A 19,952-nucleotide genomic window follows, 5' to 3' on the forward strand; every position below is an offset into this window, starting at 1 on the left:
CTGGAATTATTACTCCACAGATTTTGGAAAATATTATAAATCTAACTCTTTTATGTTAAAACAGGTGGTAAAAATTGTTTAGCCCATTGTCAAAATAGTAAATCCTTTGTGGAAAAATAGTATGTCCACAAAAACAGCATATCTAAGAGGTTCATCCAACATTATTTGGACTTTTACACATCCACAAATTTCCCCACAATAAGCTAGTAGAAAACTGGAAGTGAAATAACTTGGACCAGGTCAATAATGGGCCATGAAATGTAGCAAGGCAGCTTTTCTGTGTGTTTCAGGATGGGATCCCCATTTTAATGCAGAAATTGCCATAGATAAACACCTTTCCATCTGTCCATAACTAGGCAAACTGCTCTGTGCCATGTGAAATGGTGTGACGTCCCATGACAGCTCCAACAATTGTGCACACACAGGTCAAAATTAGAAATACACATAATGTGTTTCAGTGCAAGTCAGCTGCTAGACCTGGGGGAAGAATGAGTTTTGGACAGGCATCTCTCACAAGAGCACCAGTGAGCACAAAGATGCTAAGGAGCATTTGTGCTAAGTGGGAGAAAACAAAGAGGAACAACCTACTGTCAGCATCACCAAAGACTACCAGGAGCATGTCCCGCTTCTCCAGTCTAGGACCAGTATTGTGTTAAATATTTAATGACAAAAGCAGAGATAGATTTTTTTTAGATAATGCATCTGTTTAGCTGAATTTAAAGTGGTAAGAATGTGAGGCATTCAGAGAAACGTAATTAAGCAAAATGGGCAGCATGGTGACAGAATCACTTAGTTGTTGAAAAACATCCAGTGATATCTACTGAAACAAAATCTTGAATCTTCTCATTCGTAATGCAAGTTTCAAGGGTCATTTCTGGAGTGAGTGAGTGACATTTCTATTCAGCACAAACATGCTAATGTGGATGGGGACCTGACAGAAAATAATATTTAGATCAGATGTTGCAAGAACTGTTTGCAGTTGCAACAGAGAAGTATTCCAGACAACCTGAGGAAATATAACTTACAAATAACTTAGCAAACAGCAACACTGTGCTTTTTCACTACTAACTTCCTCATCACACAGGTCCAAGCCAAAAGATTTGACCCTGGTGCCATAGTTTCTCCTAGTCCAGGAGAAGATAGCTGAGCTCTGGCTTTTCTCCTTAATTTTGTGGTGGGTTTCAAGGAGCTGCCAGCCCTCCGGGCTGTGCTCAGTGCTCCTCTGCAGTGCCACGAATGGAGACTGGTTGGGATCGCCTTGTTTGTTCTTTGGGGAACTGGTCTCCCTTGAGTGAGGCAGTTCCCAGTTGTAGACACCTGACTTTAGAGATAAATTGACTCAGAACCCCTCCTATCCACTTTCTGGCTGCACCTTGAGAAAGAAAGTGTGCATGCTCCAGCAAAACACTGCCCTGCAGTGGGAGGAGGACAGCAGGGGATTGCCGGGCAGAGTGAAGCGGGTGTCCCTCAACCTGCTGTCTTTTGATCTTCAGAGGTGGTAACGCTCAGCTGGCAGTTCACTCATCTGTGTTATGGCTATCCACCCCACAGTATATAAGGAGCTAACCATGTTCTTCATTACAGGTTTCTAAGTGACTAACAGCAAAGAGAAGCACACAAGAATCACCATCCTTATCTGGCATTTCAGAGGAAATGGTTGAGCCTGTAGGTAACCACTATGTTGTAGCCAGACCTGTGTACTCAGAGAAGTTATTTGATGAAGAGCACGAGAAACTGCACAGATACCATAAAACCTTTTGGGATCACCTAAAACTATATTTTCGGTAAGGAGATTTCTTTTTTTATAATATGGATATAAGAAACAACTTGAACTGCAACCCTCAGATAGCATAAACTTCATTCTGACAATTTCCATGTCAGATTCCAACAGAGCAAACGGAAACTCATTAACCAAACGCAGTGTCAGATTTTTCCAATGAATTTTAGACACTATTTCCCTTAAATATCTTCCTACAGTTGTGTCTCAGGCAACTTGTCTTTTCCTGGACACTTGAAGCACCCTTCACTCGGAGCACAGCTACGTTACAGTGTGTTGCTTGGGCCTTCTGCAGGCAAGACTTTGACTTTTGGCAGACTGAATCTGAATCCTTCTCCTGTCATGTCACCTACAAAGACTGGGAGTGTATACTGACAGGCAAAGGACCAGATGAGACGTTCACTAACAGAGCTGTGGCCTGTTGTATCTTTACAGCTGTTCCCCAGAAAGGGTCAAAAAAATTGCCTTGGGTTTGTTTCCAGTTGCCTCCTGGCTGCCAGCGTACCACTTCAAGGAGTGGATCCTGAGCGACATCGTCTCTGGCATCAACACGGGGCTCGTGTCCGTCCTGCAAGGTACCTTCGGGAAACGTGTGCTCTAACACAACTTGTTAGGCTGGGCTGAAAGGTACAGCTGGCTTCAGCCTATAACATATATATATGTCCCTTTCCTCGTGTCTTTGTCGTTACAGGTCTCGCATTTGCTCTGCTGGTAAATGTCCCCCCTGGTTATGGACTCTACGCAGCATTCTTCTCAGTCTTAGTCTATTTTATCTTTGGCACATCCAGACATATCTCAGTGGGTAAGTTCAGGCATGCTGGCTGCCCTTGTAGCTGATGGAGAATTATGGTCAGCCTTTCAAACGCTAACGAATGGATGCCTTGGTGTTAATTAGGTCCCTTCCCTGTCCTGAGCCTGATGGTGGGAGGCGCTGTTGTGAGACTGGTCCCAGATGACTTTACTGTAAATGGCACTTTGGTGAATATTTCCAAAATAGATGAAGAGAGGGTGATAGTGGCTGCATCTGTAACCTTCCTGGCTGGGATTTTGCAGGTTGGTGTCTGCCCGTGCGTGAGTTCATGTATGCACATACACGAATAGCTGGATTGCGACTGCCCTTCCTATTTGCTTTCCGCTAGTGTAGTCACAGAAATAAAACTCCTGTTCCCACATAACTGACCTTAGCCCCCTGACTAGGAGACATCCATCCCTTTCCAGTGACTGCTTGCTGATTCATGCTGTAAAATCACTGTTTTTGCCCAGACCGGAGCCTGCTGCCCACACAGGTGCGCACCGCCCACAGCAAAACACCATTTGCTAGATAGGAAAAAGTAGCTGGGAGAGTAATGTGAATGATGCAGACACATCGAGGGGGATGAAGGCTCTATTTCACAATAATGAAATATTTGGATTTGTCTTTGCAGAAAAATATATTCCTCCCTGTGTAATGATTTCTAGTATTTGTTTTTACATCATGAAGCACTTGTACTGTGTAAAAAATATGGGTACTGAAAACCCTAAGAGTAAGGACATTTATTTTAGCTCCAAAATAAAATGAATAGCTTTTAACTCCTCTAGCAATGCCTCTTATGCCCCCTGTTGCTTAGTCTTGACTTTATTGCAAGGCTGGTGATGGTCAGTATTTTCCTTAATCCCTGGATATATGGGATTAGGTGAAAGTCTTTGTTTCCACTAAATATTACAAGAGTTGCAGGTTCTCTTTTAAGCAGAGAATGCTTAAAAATACAAATGAATCACACTAATGTCTGGTCATTTTACATTTCAGTTGCTTATGGGAATTCTACAGTTTGGATTTGTAGTTATTTATTTATCACAGTCATTAATCAGTGGTTTCACAACTGCTGCAGCTATCCATGTTGTGATATCTCAGCTGAAATTCATGTTTCAACTAACTGTCCCTGGATTTAATAAACCATTTGGCATCATCTATGTAAGTATCAAGTGTTCAGTATTTGCTAATGTTATTGAATCCTATGGTGTATACCTGACAGCATCACACAGCAGTAATAACAGATCTTAGCATAAAACAGCCAAGCAGGAGGAAACATAAGACAAAAATGCAAAAAGATAAGTTATTAGTATATGATTGTGATATTTAAACATATTCTCAGGTATCCAGCTAGGCTAATTATATAATATTTTATATTGTATGTTAGCATATTTTAAGTGCACATTCAGCTTTGCCTCAAGCACTTAATTATTCATTTTAACTGGACTGATATTATATGACTGATATATAACCTGGATATGACTCCATGAGACATGTGGGATGAGAAAGGAAGGAAGGGATGGAGGGAGGGACTTGGTCAGTAATTCCCATCTCTCACAGGTCCTGTCCTAACACGCTCCTGCTGGCACAGTAGGCAGAGTAAATCCAATTCACTCTCATGGCATGGACATAAATGCACTACCCCGTTCTGCAGGGGGGAGACCAGGAGGGGGCGGTCAGGAGTCATTGGAAAGGGTTTTCCACGGATACTGTCACTGTTTGGATTAATACACACGTACCTTCACCAGGGCTTGCAATCCAAACTGCCTCACAAGGCATAAATCCCAGCCACCATGATCCTTAAAGCAATTTAGAGACAGGCCTCTCTGGAAAGAATGACGCTACCATGTCAAGCACTATTATTTCTAAAGCACCCTACATTTCTTCCTGATTTTGCAGACTCTGGAAAGTGTTTTTAGCCAAATCACAAAAACAAACATTGCTGACCTCGTCACATCACTCATTGTCTTGCTTATCGTGTTCGTGGTGAAAGAACTGAATGATCGATACAAAGCAAAGCTGCCCACACCCATCCCCATCGAGCTCCTCGTGGTAACGGCCATTTCTTGTTTGCTTTTGCTCTCGCTCAATCACAATAGCGACGTGGGAAGCTCCGTCTTAAATTAAATATTCCTTCTCCTGGGCTGTGTTAAACAACAGGTTGTCTGAGTTATTCTGGTATGTTCTCTGTGTGGTTTATGAATGTACAACCATACCTATAAGGTGGTTCGGGAATTACATCCGAGCAGCAAGGGGGTGTGCAGACTTGGGCGTGACTCTACTGCTAGTGGTGAGGCGCGAGGGGGAGGGAGAAGGAAGGGTTTGCTAAAAGTTTCTGCATTCTCTTATTTGAGCATTCCTGATGGAGGTGGTTTGTATTATCTTTCAGACAGTCTTAGCAGCGCTGATATCCTATTTCGCTAAATTTGAAGAAAAATTTAATGTAGCTGTCGTTGGAAAACTAGAAGAAGGGTAAGTGCTTTCCTGTACAATTTACCAGCGGAGCAAAATGTTCTTTCCAGTTCTTCAGCGCTGAATCATTTCGGTTCTGTCTTTCGATTAAGATCATCTGCATCATCTTCTTTCAGAAGGCAAAGAAACATTTTACTTCCAGCAACATTTTCAACACCTCAAAGTTACTTGCCAGAGCACATCCTCTATGCAAGAAAAAATACTTTTTTCTTTCATGAACTTGACACATGAAATAACGGGATGCTTCATTTTCCAAGACAGCGGTTGAGCAGTAGGTTAATCTGTGCCTCCTGTGCTGAGCTAATCATGCCCCACGGCCGCCCTTTCCCATGAAGTACATGCGCGGTTCGCAGCCACCACCAGCCATGGGAAAGCGCCGCGTGGTCCCCGCGTGGTCCCCGCGTGGTTCCCTGCCGTGGCCATTGCCCCGAGCACCTCCTGCTGCCCAAGCAGTGTTTGCCTTGGGAGGCTCCACTGGGGAGATTTACAGGGGCAGCTGGAAGCCAGACAGGCTTTTTGAAGCAAAATGTTATTAAATTGAAGGCGTTTAAGAGAAAACAGATCTTTGAGGAGAAAGTCACTTTGCCCCAGAGACTGGGGAGCACGCCTCCAAGCCGCGACTGCCTTCTGCTGCTGCTTTTCTGGGAGGCTTTGCATTGCGCACACATCGCTTTGGTGTTGTTTTCCTGCTTGGTTTCCTTCTGCGTTTTCTTATATTAAAGCAAAAAAGCAAAGCCAACCTCCTGTAAAGCACCATACAGCAACTTCCCCCCCGTAGGGGGGGGGGGGGGACTAGGCTTCATGCTGCATTCTCTGTTTTATTTGATTTATGATCTTAAATTTTTATAGAGTATATCCAATGATATCAGAATTTTGGCATAAAAAATTAATAGACACACATTAAGATAAAGAGGGAGGGAGATATTTACTAGGACAGCAGATGGCAGTGATTTACTGAGGTATCTCAATTGCCTCGGTACTGGTAGCCTGGGGGGCAGCAGTGAAGGAAGCTGGCAGAGGATCACCTATTTCTGCCTGAGAGCCTCCATTCTTCAGATTTTGGTTTAGTGGAAAAAAAAGCCCAGCGAAGAATTCTTTCTAGGATCCACAAAAGCCCCTGATCAAAGGAGCAGGAAGTCTAGCAGCTGGCCTTACAGACTAACATGACTTAGTAAATATTTGTTTAGGTATCTGAAGTACTACAATGAATCACACAGGGATTTTTTCTGTTCCCTTCTAGTGAAATCCTTTCCTGAGCACACTACCTGTGCAAGGGCCTCGGCACCATGCCATACCCTAAATCAATGCATAATTAGAAGGTAGAACTGTGCATGCACCTTAGACAAACTAAGCTATGGCTGGTCCTGGCCAAGTAATTGGGAACTTCCTGAGATATAAACTGAGCTGAATGCAGATGAACAGAGAATTCCTGTCCCAGTCAAGGTTTCTCCAAAGTTCAGGGTTCAGATCCACAATTATGTGTCCCATCTCTCCAAAGTGCACAGTTAAGGCTGCCACCTTGCTCACTTGCTTGACAGTTTGTCTCCTTAGATGTATTCTTAAAGAGCAGGGGTTTTGTCTTTCAGATTTCAAGCTCCTGTTGCACCTGATATAAGTGTCTTCCAAAGGTGTATAGGCGACAGCATTTCCATTGCTATCGTTGGGTTTGCAGTAGGCTTCTCTGTGGCCAAAGTGTATTCCATCAAGCACGACTACCCATTAGATGGCAACCAGGTAGGCAAATAACTCAATACTGTGTATTAGTCAATGGGGAATAAGTCATTTTAGGAATGCTTTGCCTTGTGAATAACTGTCATGAACTGTCTTTTAAGAACAGTCTCCTTTGTTTTTATTCCAGGAACTAATTGCTTTTGGGCTGGGTAATATAGTCGGAGGATCATTCAAAGGATTTGCCTCTAGTACATCACTGTCAAGATCAGGTGTGCAGGAGAGCACGGGAGGCAAAACCCAGGTACAGAAGATAAAAGATCGTGATGGCATTTAATGTGAGAAAGCTCGCTACACTGGTTGACCCTAATGCCTCAGGGCACAGATTCACAATGGAATTGTTTTCTCATGCAGATTGCTGGTATTATCTCAGCTGTCATCGTCCTGATTGTCATCGTGGCCATTGGGTTTCTCCTGGAGCCATTACAAAAGGTATTCACTGTTTTCACCTACCGCTTCTCCCTGCTCACCAAAGACAGGGCTGCTGCAGGAGGAGTCATTGGGAGTTTTCATAGACCCCAGTGGGAGCAGAACCATATTTTGCAAAATCCAGGTTTTTTCACACATGATGACAGAGAGGACCATAGCTGTGAATTTACCTATACACAGAGACAGAAGCGGTCAGCTGCTTCCTCGCTGAGTTCCGCTGTGCAGGGATGAGATGACCCATAGCTTGCAGGGTGTGATAGGAAATGACTCTCCAACAGGTGTCCAAGTCCTCTTGTGCAGCAAAAAGGTATCACTAGCATGCAGGTATCATTCCTACTTAAACTCCACAGAGGTCTCTTTTATAGCAATTACTGTAGAATACTATCAGATTTCATTGGGGGTGTTCTGCAAGAGGTGAGGGACATGAAGCACTTCTCTATTTTTCCCCAGAAGGACACTGCACTAAAGTTTAAATCAGGGCCTTTATCTCCAAATGGGTGACAGTGAGGAATGTGAAGGTTGCTAGGACCAGCTGTAACTGATCCCAGTCCAGACCCTCAAAGGGAACACAGGTGCCCAAACACCAAACATCGCAGCACCAGCTTTTAGGTGCCAAAAATAAATGGGATTTACAGTCATGAGTCAGGTTGCATGCTGCGCTGTGGCTAGGGAGATTCCCGTGCAATGGAAAGGTGCATCCTGACTTGCAGCAGCGATGAACCAGGAGGAGTTGCCCAACCTTTCAGCTGCACTTTGATGCTGTTTGTATGATCTTTTAAGTCTTAACATTCGACATTTGCTTTGCTTGTTTTACAATGCAACATTTTGGTCTTTGTTAACAGTCAGTCCTTGCATCTTTGGCTCTTGGCAACCTAAAGGGAATGCTCATGCAGTTCAAGGAAATAGGCATCTTATGGAAAAAAGACAAGTATGACTGTGTAAGTGGAGTCCCACGTGTATTCAGGAATGAAACACTACAGAAAAATCATTTATTTTGCAAATTCCCTTTATTTTTATACCTCTCTTTATTTTATCTTTATTTTTATACCTGCCTTACTTCACTAAATGGAAATTACAATAGTAGCATGCCTTTTTCATTTCACACTCCTTGCTTAAGTTTTGCATTTTGTCCCACCTGTTCTCAGTCAATTCTCTCTGCTAACTTTTCTTTTCTACATTCATTTTCATCAATTTCATCAAAATACGACTCATCATTTAAAGTCAAATACAGAAAGAAGTTGCATAACATGTCTAAATAACTAATGCATGGGCTACATATTCCCTTTCATACACTCATGTAGCCCCCCACTATGGCAAAAAAAATAGGAAACATGAAACCACTTACCCAAGGCATGGGGACAGCCCACATCAGAGCTGAGACATCAGTTCAGATGTTCCTGCTCCCACTCTGGGCTCATGATGCAGGTCTGTAACACGCAGGTAACCTCAGACCTGTCCTCTGCTCTTTGCAGGCCATATGGGTGGTGACGTTCTTGGCCGCCCTCTTCCTCGGCCTGGACATTGGGCTAGCGGCTGCTGTGGCCTTCCAGCTGCTGACTGTGGTCATCCGCTCCCAGATGTGAGTACCTGCTGAATGGGACGATAAGATACCTCTGCGCCTCGGGGTATAAATAATTTCCCCTCAGACAGTGAAGGCCAGGGTTCACATGCCTTGGTCTGTTAAGCAACAGTATGTAAATATTAGTTTTGCGTGTAAACCCTTGAATGTAGGATCCCACTTCAGCCCAGCAGCAGGCCCCTTGCTTTCCCATGGGGCGAGCGCGGTGCCGCTGGAGGGCTGCGCTAAGCCCCTTGGTGAGCCGAATCGGAGTAGGGACTCAGGCTGCCACGGGGCTGCCTCACCGGGTTGTTGCACATCTGAGAAGTACCGTTCCCATCATCACTCGCTTGATGCTGCAAACTGCAGCAAAATCCACATTGTGATCCCTGAAAGAAACCGGGCAGAGGTGTTTGCAAATAAAGAAATGTTCCTAGCTGCATGCACACTAAGCACCACAAAAAATGGGAAAGTTTGTGAGAAGAAGAGGGTCTTACTACTGGCTCCTGTGGTGTGACTCTGCGTACAAGGTCAGGTTAGGGAGGGCTGCTGGACCTGGGAGGTCGCATGCACAGGCAGGCACAAGCGATCTGGCACTGCATGGGGCTGTGCTAACTCCAGTAATTATTATTCCAGCGACAACTCACGTGAATAACTGCTTACCAGCCTGAGGAAAAGGCTCGCAGTCTAACCCACAATCAGACATCAAGTCAAATCAAACAACAGCATCAGAACCTGTGCTGCTTGCTGTCAGTATTCTCACATTTGAATGAAATCTGCCCCAATATGCAGCCAAGGATGTTAATGTCTTAAATCATTCACAAAGGTGTGTTTCAGCTTTGCAGAGAAGGTTTTCATGATGCAATCATTATACCTACCGCCCGTATGGAGGTCACTTTGTCCGATCCTCAACCCACACAGCACTCACGCAGCAAACTACAGGTTTCAGCGTGACCCCCACTGTCCAGTCCACCAGGTTGCAGTAGGAGGTACAAATAACTTCACATGTTTGTTTGCAGTCCGAGCTGCACCGTTCTGGCTAACGTTGGAAGAAGTGACATCTACAAAAACAGGAAGGATTACACTGATGTGAGAAATTTCATATTTCTTTTATTATCTGCTGCATTTGTGTTTCTGTAATAGATGACGTTAGTGATACTGTCGCTTCATTATACAGATCTATGAGCCAGAGGGAGTGAAGATTTTCAGATGCTCATCTCCTATCTTTTTTGCTAATGTTGAATTCTTCAAAGAGAAACTCATCACTGCTGTAAGTGTTTGGCAATCGTTTTAAATACATGAATTGCATGATGCATTAAAGGTGAATACAATTTCCCAATAATTAGCATGTATGCAATCTAGTCACAGTTCAAAGATTTCCATGCATTATTCAAATATTAATTTTCTACTCCTGCAGTCCCACGTGACATACATACTTCTGAGAAAGAGAACTACCTGACTTGTGCTGAATTTATACCATAACAATGTATATACATATTTCAAAGTCCTTTAGAAAAAAGTACCATAGGCATAGACACATTATTGTATGTTGACATATAAAAGGACATTATTGTGTTATCATTTATATTATTTATGTCCAGTAAATGTTAAGCTTACTTGCCCCAAAGATTTTAATCTCAACAGGCAGAAGAAGAGCTGAATGAAATCATGCTATGGAGGAGATTTTGGTTTCTTCTGTGACAAACTGGTCCATGGCAGCACGTTGCTCTGTAGCTAGCACAGGAGGCCAGGCTCCTAGAGAAGCCCTCCCTGGCCAGGCTGTTTGAACCGAACTCATACCAATAATCTCCCTTTCCTTCCACACTGAGGATTTCAGAAGACTTGCAGGAATTTAGTATTTTTTAAAGCCTTATTAGTATAATTTATCTGCCTGTCTAATTTGTTAAAACTGGCTAACAGATTCAAGAGACTCATCCAGACAGCATGATTACTTTTGTTTTTCTTCTTCAAGAAAAGAAAACAATGTCTATACGACTCACGCTGCAGTCGGGGGACAGCAAAACAGATACTGTCTGTGAGGTCTTTAATCTAGATAGCAAGGACAGCCATACTGTAACAAAGACGTGGTAGGACAAGCTTTGGGCTAGCCAGCACTGCACAACCTGCTGGAGCTACTGGTCTGTGCTGCAGCATCGTCGCTGCTGCCTTGCTGTCCACGCTGGCGTCCTAAAGCTGGTGCAAATGGGCCACAAACAGATTTGTAGTCATACCTCCATTTGGCTGTAAAGATCTTCCCAAGAGGGAAAATGGCCCCTTGTTCAAATTGATGAAATGCGGTGGGTAACATAAAGCATGAACCCTGCCCATACAACTGGAGAGAAAAGCCATGTGAGATGCTGTGCCCTTCCCTGGTGTCACTGGGGTTTTGCCCTGGACCTTTTAATGTCACAGAGAGGCCCCATCACAGGTGTGAGGCACCAAAGACACAGACCAAAGATGCAGCCCAGTCACCGGCCTGGCCCCGGTCCCAGTTTCACCAGTGCTCTCCCCTCAGCATGCAGCATTGTGTGGACAGGGACATGGTGGCACCATGTCCTCTTGGCAGGACAAGGGAACGGCAGGCTGGGCTGTGCTCTGTAAAGACAGAGAAAAGCAGGGGTGGGCACTGGCAAGCAGCTGCATAAAGGGCTCCGTTTCAGAGTAAAACAGCTCAGAAAGGCACTTCTAAAATATAAACACCACAGATTTAAAGGAAGTAAAGAAATATAAAGAAATATCTTTCTTACAAAAGCTCTGTGCACCGTAATGAATCAACAAATGATATTGTTTATTTATTTTTGCTTTTGTCTTATATGCAATTGTTTACTGGTGTTTTCTAGACTGAATAGCATGCTTTTTTGATATGGTACTGGAATTTTTGACTAAATCTGAAGAATTATTCCAAGTGCTGTTTCTGCAGGTTGGCTTCAACCCATTGAGAGTCTTGAGGAAACGCAATAAAGCTCTGAGGAAAATCAGAAAGATGCTGAAGAAAGGAGAGCTGCAAGTGACATCTGTAAGTAAATCAACTCCACTAAATGCAGATAGGTTGGGTGTAAAGGGGACAAGACCCAGGGGAATTAAGCAATCAGCTCTCTAGCTTGTAGCAGCTGAGAAGTGCCTCACAGTATCCTCTTGCCATGTCCTAATTCTATATGCTGTTTGCCAAATTGCCACTTCATGACCTAAATGCAAGTTTCAAAAATAAGATTTTGCATAGCTCTCACAATTAGAGACCCACAGCCATACCATGCGTGACTGCAGTGAACTTTTGCTTGGCTTCAGATGGCAGGATCAGATCACACAGAGGCGATGTTCATGCTGAGTTAAAAACAAGACAAAGCTGATTTTTCTCTCAGTCCAAATCCTTCATGTTTTTTTGTTGACTTGTTCCAAAGCCACTGAATCAAAGGGCATCTGACCATTGACTTTGGAAACAATATATCCTTGCAGAAAATAAAAGACAATGATTAATTGATTATGATGACGATTAAATGATTAATGAGAGGAATGCCAACATTTCCAAACTCCTCCAGACCTGGAGGAGGCAGAACTTTCTCTAGTGTAAAGTCCGGGTAGCTCCTGCTCCATCTCATGGGTACACAAGCTTCACATCGCTGTGACTCTCACCCTGGTATGAGATGCACTCTCCACCCTGGGCAGGGTCTTAAACAGCAGCATTAACTGTGGCACTTTCCTCCTTTGACACAGAAAGGCTTGATTTGCATGGCTAACCATACACCTGAGTCTGATGAAGAATTAGACAACAACAGGATAGAGGAACTGGACCAGCCCACCGACCTGACGGACTTGCCCATTCACATAGACTGGAGCACTGACCTCCCTCCCACCATCTCTGTGCCCAGAGTGGACATCCACAGCATCGTTCTGGATTTCTCAGCAGTGTCCTTCCTTGATGTTTCTGCCATGAGGGTCCTCCAAAAGGTAATTCTAATTCATGAGGCAGACAGATAGTGAACACATAAAAAGAAAAATATATGAATGCAGTGAGCTTAAAGGTATTTCTACATGGACTGGAAATCAGTGGCAACCTTTCAGTTATTGTTAATTCTAATATACATTTTCCATGGAAAATGTTTAGGATATAAGGATATAATGCTGTCTAAATATAGAATAGTATTTTATATATATATGTGTGTGTGTGTGTGTGTGTGTGTGTGTGTGTGTGTGTGTTTATCATAGAATCTAATCTCAATGTTGCTTGGAATTAGAGCATCATTAGAGCATAGGGCTCTGGCACTCTTTCTTCAACTAGTAACATTTTGTGAAGCTTTACAGAAATGTATGTATGAAATATGGCTCTAACTATAGGTTTGGGGGTTAGAACACTGGAGTTTCATCTCTGCTCCTGCTGTCGCTTTCCAGGGCAACCTTGAGCAAAGAAATAAGGGTAACATTTTCAAGCAGTGGTAGCTACAGTTAAATATTTAAATCCACAGTTAGGTGCATGAACCTATTTCCATAGGAACTAAGCATCCACTGAGTATGATGGAAACTGTAATTCTGCTTGAACTTCTAGTTAGAAAAATCTCTCCAGAACCTCCTGGAATCTCAATTTCATCACGCGTAAAGTAGGTACAATAAAGCCATACAATTCACAAAAGATCATCTTTTTCACTGTGTGCTAAATGTATTTAATACTGCCCCTTTTCAAAAGGATCAGTCGCCCCTGCCTGCAGCCATATGAAGAGACTATTCTGACTTTAGGTGCAGCAGGGTTTGGATTTAGAGCTCTTTACCATTGTTCAAAATGCAATCAATATCTTAAATTTGCCTGAATATCTGCTGTAGCTAACCACTGTAATAGCTGTTAATAGCAAAAATATCAGTAACTAAATGCTGTCTGTTTTCTGTTTAACAGATTTTGAAAGAATTTGTCCGGATAGACATAGATATTTACATCGTGGGGACCCATGGTGAGTTCTCGTGTTTCTGTCAGCCTCTATTTAGTTCTGCCTCATCTCACTGCCTTCCCCATCCCCCTATAGCAAGGCTGACAAGGATCAACCCAATTTCACATTCCAGTCATAGTCCAAACCATCGATCCGTACCCATAATGAAGCAGTCCTGGAGACACCCCCTGTGCTGATCCTGCCAGAAAGCCACAAGCCAAACTATACAATCTTGAAATGAGATGATCATTTTAAATGTGGTCACCAAGAGTAGGATAAACAGAAATGGAACCAAGAGCTGTAACTCCGACATCCTCCAAGCTTTTTTCCCTCCAGTTTCCTCTTTTATAGCTCTCTCCCTCTTTCCACCTCTCATGTCCTGCTATGAAAAGCCATTTCTCTGCCTCTCGTGCCCCTCTGTCCCCACTGAAGCGAGTGCCCAGTCCTGCGGGAGTGAAGAGCTGTGCTGTCCTGGGTGTCTTCTGGCAACTGCTACATCCGAACCTTCAGCTAAGGGAAAAAACCCAGGTGGCCACGGGATAACAGCTCCAGCTGAGAGGATTCATGATCTCCCCCCATGATCTCATGCCACCCACAATGGGCTGTGGCAACCGTGTGTGAAGGTGCATTTTGCCTACAGCTGCCCGGTCTGTGCCTCCCAGCTATAGGCAACAAGAAGCCACTACTGGGTGGCCTAGGTTAAGCATTAAAAAAGAGATGTGGCTCAAAGTCTCTCCTGCCTGGGGCAGCACTAGTGGAAGTTTATATCCCACCCTCTCCACATCAATAAACAGGAACCTGTCTGCAATAATAAATAAAATAGTTCACCTAACCAGAAATTCCTACATGTTCACTCAGTAGTCATGCTAAGATATATCATTTCTTCAGTTTCAAGGCAAGCCACTTTCTATTTTGATTTTGTTCCCCTGCAGAGGGTTTCCTGGACAAACTGGAGAGAAGTGCATTTTTTGATGAGGAGATTAAGCCGTCTATGTTTTTTCTCACCATTCATGATGCAGTTTTACACATTTTGCTGAAGAAGGACATAGCCAGCTCACCAAAATTAAAGCTCACTGAGGTAACGCTACAGTTTTCATCTTTTGCTATATTGCATTAGGTCCTTTGTTTAGCTTAATGGTACACAACAGTGATCTGCAGATCTAGCCATACCCCCTCTGCAGTGTCTAAATTCAAAAAGATAATGATCAGAATTCAGCTGGTCTCTGACAGATTTGGAGAGTAACCATGGCCCTTGGCCCAGGTGCCTAGCAAACCACTATTTTAGTTCACTGAAAGGAGTGAATAACCTAGAGACAGGCCTCACGGTGGATTTTGCTTGAATCCACCTCCTTGGGAACACCGGTGAGGAGGTGGGCCTGGTGGATCTGGCCAGGTCAGGACACTTTGAATCAGTATCTAATCCTACTTAGTTAAACTGGCCCGGCTTTTCTGCCCTGACTCAGAGATCTGTCAGGGTGGCACAAAGGGTTGACAAGTGAGAGCAGCTTCCTTCCTTCCAGGTTGACTCCTTTGATGTGAAAAAAGGTAAAAGAAAAAAGAATAAGAAAGAAAGAAAGAAACATCCCATTTTCTAACCCCAAACTTCTTGTGTTCACTGCAGGAGAAGGGTAGCAACAACCATTGCATTATCAGCACCAGCAGGGGATTACGCAGCCGAGAGCACAAGGTAGGGCTCCTGGTTCCAGCAGCGGCACTCCACTCACTGTGGGAAATGTGATCCCCAAAAGCTGCTCACAAGAGCTGCAAAGCCAGATAACAAAAGCTTCTGCGTCACTGGGCTCTTGCGTCAACCCAGGGCAGAAACCATTCTGATAATTTATTAATGGGATTTGACTTAAGGCAAAGCATTACAGGAGTAAGAAACGCACTGCTCTGCTCACAAGAGGCAATCCCTGGCCTTGCCTGCTGGCAGCACACGGATAATCTGCAGAGGGAGGCTGGGCAAAGGGCTTTTCATGGGGCTCTCCCACCAGCCTCCTCATCACGGTCCTCCTGCTATGGGCTCACAAGCCTCTGGTAGCATGTTCAAATGGCAAGGACTTCAGCGTTACTCCTATTCACCTAAACGTCACAGGTAGAAGGGTGGTTTGGTGACAGGGGATAAAAAGGGCAGCTTTTGGCCACTTTCTGCTAACAAAGAGAAAAGCAGGATCCAGAACATGGCAGCCACATAAGGAAAAAATGGGTTGAATGTTATACAGACATCTAGAATATTAGACAAAGGCCTTCCCCAAAGTCTTCCCACTTTGAAGTAGCAAATTCTCACATATCGCTTACTAGAGAGTACATACCCTGGTTATTCCTTATCCAAAGTGACATTTATTTCTACGTCTTTCCTACAGATTCCAACAGAAACAAAATTTTAGATTGAATATTTGAAATATTATATCATCCAGCAACACAGCGTCACTTAACAGAAGGTGACTACAGATGCAGCAATGCATGAAGACTGATGGATACTTTCATATACCTTATGAAGGATTTACTATAGAAGATTATGTTCCAAGTTTTGGAATGGGCTTGTTAGTGTTTGTGTGTGTGTATATAGAGAGAGGTGTATAGAGAGATGTACATACATGGAGGCTAAAATGACATGGATTTTCTCATTTCATACTTTGACCACCTACTCACAGAGTTGAAAAAGCAAATAATGTTAACTCTATTCGCATGTGCTTGTACATAGATCTACATTATTCTGACAGTCTGTATACAACCTGTACAGTTACTAGAGAATATATAAATATTTTAAATTTTGTAATTTACATCATGTAGTCTAATAGTTGGGAGTGATATTTTATCTTCAACTTGTGTATAATTTATATAAAGTTTTCTTTAAGGCTTGTAAGATACCTAGTAGACCAAGTCATTAGCCTCATCAGCTCGCTACCATGAGCACAGTGTGCATAGTGACTTCATGTCTACTGTAGAACATGAAGATATTTCAGTAAAGATTTACAGCATTTTCAAATCCAAACATGATTCTTTTAGTTGGTTTGGGTTGATAAAAAATGTATATGACAGGACATAGGACACATATTTATACTGAAATATTAAATGATGATTTTAGTAACTCTGGCTCTTGCTACATTTGTGAATATTCCAGCACGGTAGCTCATAATCAGTCTGGTCTCTTGCTATAATTCAAAATTTTACAGTGATTTGAAAACTGAAAGGAAAAAAGGAAAGACAATTCAACTTTGTTCAGGTCCATTTGGATACCAAGAATAGTTCCAATGAATCCCATAGTGAGTCAGTCTTCCTATCTGCATTATTGATCTACATCACTGTAGTTGATAGTGCAAAGAGCTGAAGATAGCCACTAACAAATTGCAGCCTGAAATTTAGGTAGGGAATGTGGCAGTTTTCTTTCCGAAAGCTTTTCATCTTCCTGTTTGCATGACAGGCAGCCCCAATATATGTATCAGCCAGCAAGCAGACAGGCACACCAGCCCCAGGACCCAGCTCAGGAGGGGCTGTGAGTAAAGAGCTGCCAAAAGGCAGGTCTCTTTTAGACATAAGTTCAAAGGACTTTAAGCTAAAAGAGTCCATTCTGATCTTCTAGTCTGCATAACCCAGATGTACAACTGCCTTCAATTAACACCTCCTTCAATTACTTTCAAGTCTAAGACTTGAAGCTAAACTACAGCACATCTTTTAGAGAGAGGAAAAAAAAAAGAAACTTCTAATTTAAATGTGGCTAGTGCTGGAGATATAAAAATCTTCAGCGAAGAGGAAAAAGGAACCATCCTGGGAGCCTGAAAGAAATGGCAGTGTGAAATCACAAAAGTATTTTACTTTTCAAGTTTAGGCTTGACTTCCAATCAAGTCAGGGGTGATGAGAACAGTGCATTTGGGCTTGTATTTAAGATATGGTGGAGGGAAGAAGAAAGAGTTCTGGAAAATCAAGAACCATCATCTTTATCTCAGCAGTTTGCAAGACTCTCAAACAAATTTTGAAGCAAACCAGACAGAAGTAAGTGGGGAGAAATGCAGCTTGATTTTATAAAAGGTACATATGCACATGCCAAAGAATGGAAAGTCTGTATTCAAGAGTTGACAAAAAGAGATCTAGATACATCAGGGATTTAACCCAAGAGAGAAGAAAAGCTATGCAAGATAAAAGGTAACATTGTTAAAGGAGAAAAAAATGGATATAAACTGGCAAAACAGAGGCTAGAAATTAGAAGACGGTCCCTAATTTTTACAATGATGAGGTTCTAGAACAGCCTTTCTGAATGGAAGAAGAGGAGCAAAAACCTAAATTACTTCTAAGGTGGTGCTTGACATATCTATGCAAATCATGATATCACATCATACCAGTGACAGGGGAATCTAGACTTTCTGACTCAGGCTGTTCCTTCCACTCCCGTGCTCACATACAGACTCAGGTAAACATCATGAGCATACACCAAGTCAGTCCAGTGGAAATGAGAAGTGAATAAGACACCAAATATTTCACTTCAAAAACATATCAGATTTGCTGGCTGGCCTCAGGTTAATAAAAGACTATTCTTTTCTAAGTTCCAGATCTCCGACCAATTCATTTCAATACTAATGTCTCTTCCAGTACACTGCAATGCCCCCTGTATTAACTACAGCATACAAACAACTGAAAAAATCAGAACGTCATAGTGCGCTCCACTCCCTATTCAAGCATCTTGGCAAAGTTGGTTCAACCCCTCTCATTTCTAGCAGAATGAAACATATAAAACTGTGATTTAGCAGAGCATAATCCCCCCTTCCAAAACTATTCACCATTTCCTAAACAGACATGAGACCTAGACAGCCTTAACCAGAGCCTTGCAATCCCATGTCACATGTCCCAGCCGCTTGTCATACTCTTAATCACCCTACTCCTTATTTTTGTGTTGACAATAGCAACATTGTATTTCTGATGTTTTATCTCCAGGTGTTGATTATTTCTGCATTCAACTCTCAGTTTCTCACTTAATACTAATGTTCCTCTTGGTAGTTTAACCTCTTCCAGATTATAACACATATATCTTGCTCTAATTGTGGGATATTGCGGTCATGCAGATTGACTGGCTTAATCTTAAGAGAAGGACAACTGGAAACCCAGCTATTACTCTTCCATGGAGCTCTGTTGCTACTTGGTTAGAGTAATACCATGCACTTCTTGTTAATCCTTTACTCAAGGATAAGCTACAAGGCAAACTGCATACCCATTTTCTTTTTAGAAAGCTGACAGGTTTCATTCCAGAAGAAAATGTTACAGCTGCAGTGGGAGACTTTTGTCTCATATCCACCCTATGCTCCACTGAACTATGCAACCATAGTGGTGCAGAAAAATACCTTTTTTTAACATATGTACTGAAAACATTACTTGAAGGGCTAGGAGGCTAAGAACAATCTAATGACATACAATTTGTATGGAAAGTTATGTATGGTGCTAAGACTATTCTCAAGATCAGGCACCTCCCAAAGCCCTGAACCCGCCCTCTATAGCAGCCTGATGTAAGAAGAGCTCACATATGTTCTGAGGAGTGGGAAGGGTCAACTGTGTCAATGTATCAGCAGATATTCTGAGCTTAAATCTCAGCACAGTGCCAATGCGTGGAAACTAAATGTCAGCCAGCTTACAGCCAGCAAGGGCGATGGAAGATACAGAAGCCATGGAGCTTGAGATGCTCAAACCGGTTACCCTCACATCTGGTTTTGCTTTGCAGTGCATATGAGATTGTTTGTGTGAATCAAATACAGAGACAAAAATCTCAAAGTTAGTCATTCAAGGACTGGGGCCAAATGGAGAGGGCATTGTAACATGCATTTTTTTCAATTACAAAAATTTCTGTTACGGAAAAATGATCTCTAAAGTCTTGTTTACTGGAAAGAAACCTGGATTGCAGTTCTCTCTTCGTCATCCCTGTGCTAAAAGTAGAGAGCTTTCTTTTCTCATTCTTCTTTACAAACCTCACCTCTGCTCCCCTATGCTTCCTATTAAAATACCTGAAAGTTTACCTGATACAGAAATGAATAAGAAAAAGCACAGGAGCAGTCATTAGTACTTATGTAATTTTATTATTAGTGTAAGAAATCATTAGTTGTAATTGATTTTGGAGCTGTGCTCAAGCACTGCTTCTCACAAATAAAACTGAATAAAACTCTAGACTATATTCACATCTACTTAAAAAAAATCATTTTTTTTCTAAGCAGTTAAGTTAAAGTTCTATTTTGAAATATTACTACACAAAAATGGAAACTGTCCTGTCCATTTGCATACATTCACTATCATTCTTCCCCATT

The 19,952-nt window shown here is 42.6% G+C and overlaps 1 protein-coding gene across 1 annotated transcript; it reads left to right on the top strand.

Moving 5' to 3' along the window:
- Positions 1-1,653: 1,653 nt before the first annotated feature.
- On the top strand, positions 1,654-16,716 carry SLC26A3 (solute carrier family 26 member 3). The gene is made up of 20 exons (XM_013946536.2): positions 1,654-1,784; positions 2,213-2,352; positions 2,469-2,579; positions 2,673-2,830; positions 3,564-3,728; positions 4,467-4,619; positions 4,957-5,039; positions 6,626-6,773; positions 6,898-7,011; positions 7,122-7,199; positions 8,039-8,134; positions 8,669-8,775; positions 9,774-9,843; positions 9,932-10,024; positions 11,675-11,770; positions 12,466-12,699; positions 13,637-13,691; positions 14,600-14,745; positions 15,289-15,354; positions 16,031-16,716. Exons 1-20 carry the CDS (start codon positions 1,654-1,656, stop codon positions 16,052-16,054), a joined length of 2,268 nt encoding a protein of 755 aa, XP_013801990.1. The 3' UTR covers positions 16,055-16,716.
- The last annotated feature ends 3,236 nt before the right edge of the window (positions 16,717-19,952 follow it).

Source organism: Apteryx mantelli, chromosome 1 (genome assembly GCF_036417845.1).
Source record: "Apteryx mantelli isolate bAptMan1 chromosome 1, bAptMan1.hap1, whole genome shotgun sequence".
Classification (NCBI taxonomy): Eukaryota; Metazoa; Chordata; class Aves; order Apterygiformes; family Apterygidae; genus Apteryx; species Apteryx mantelli.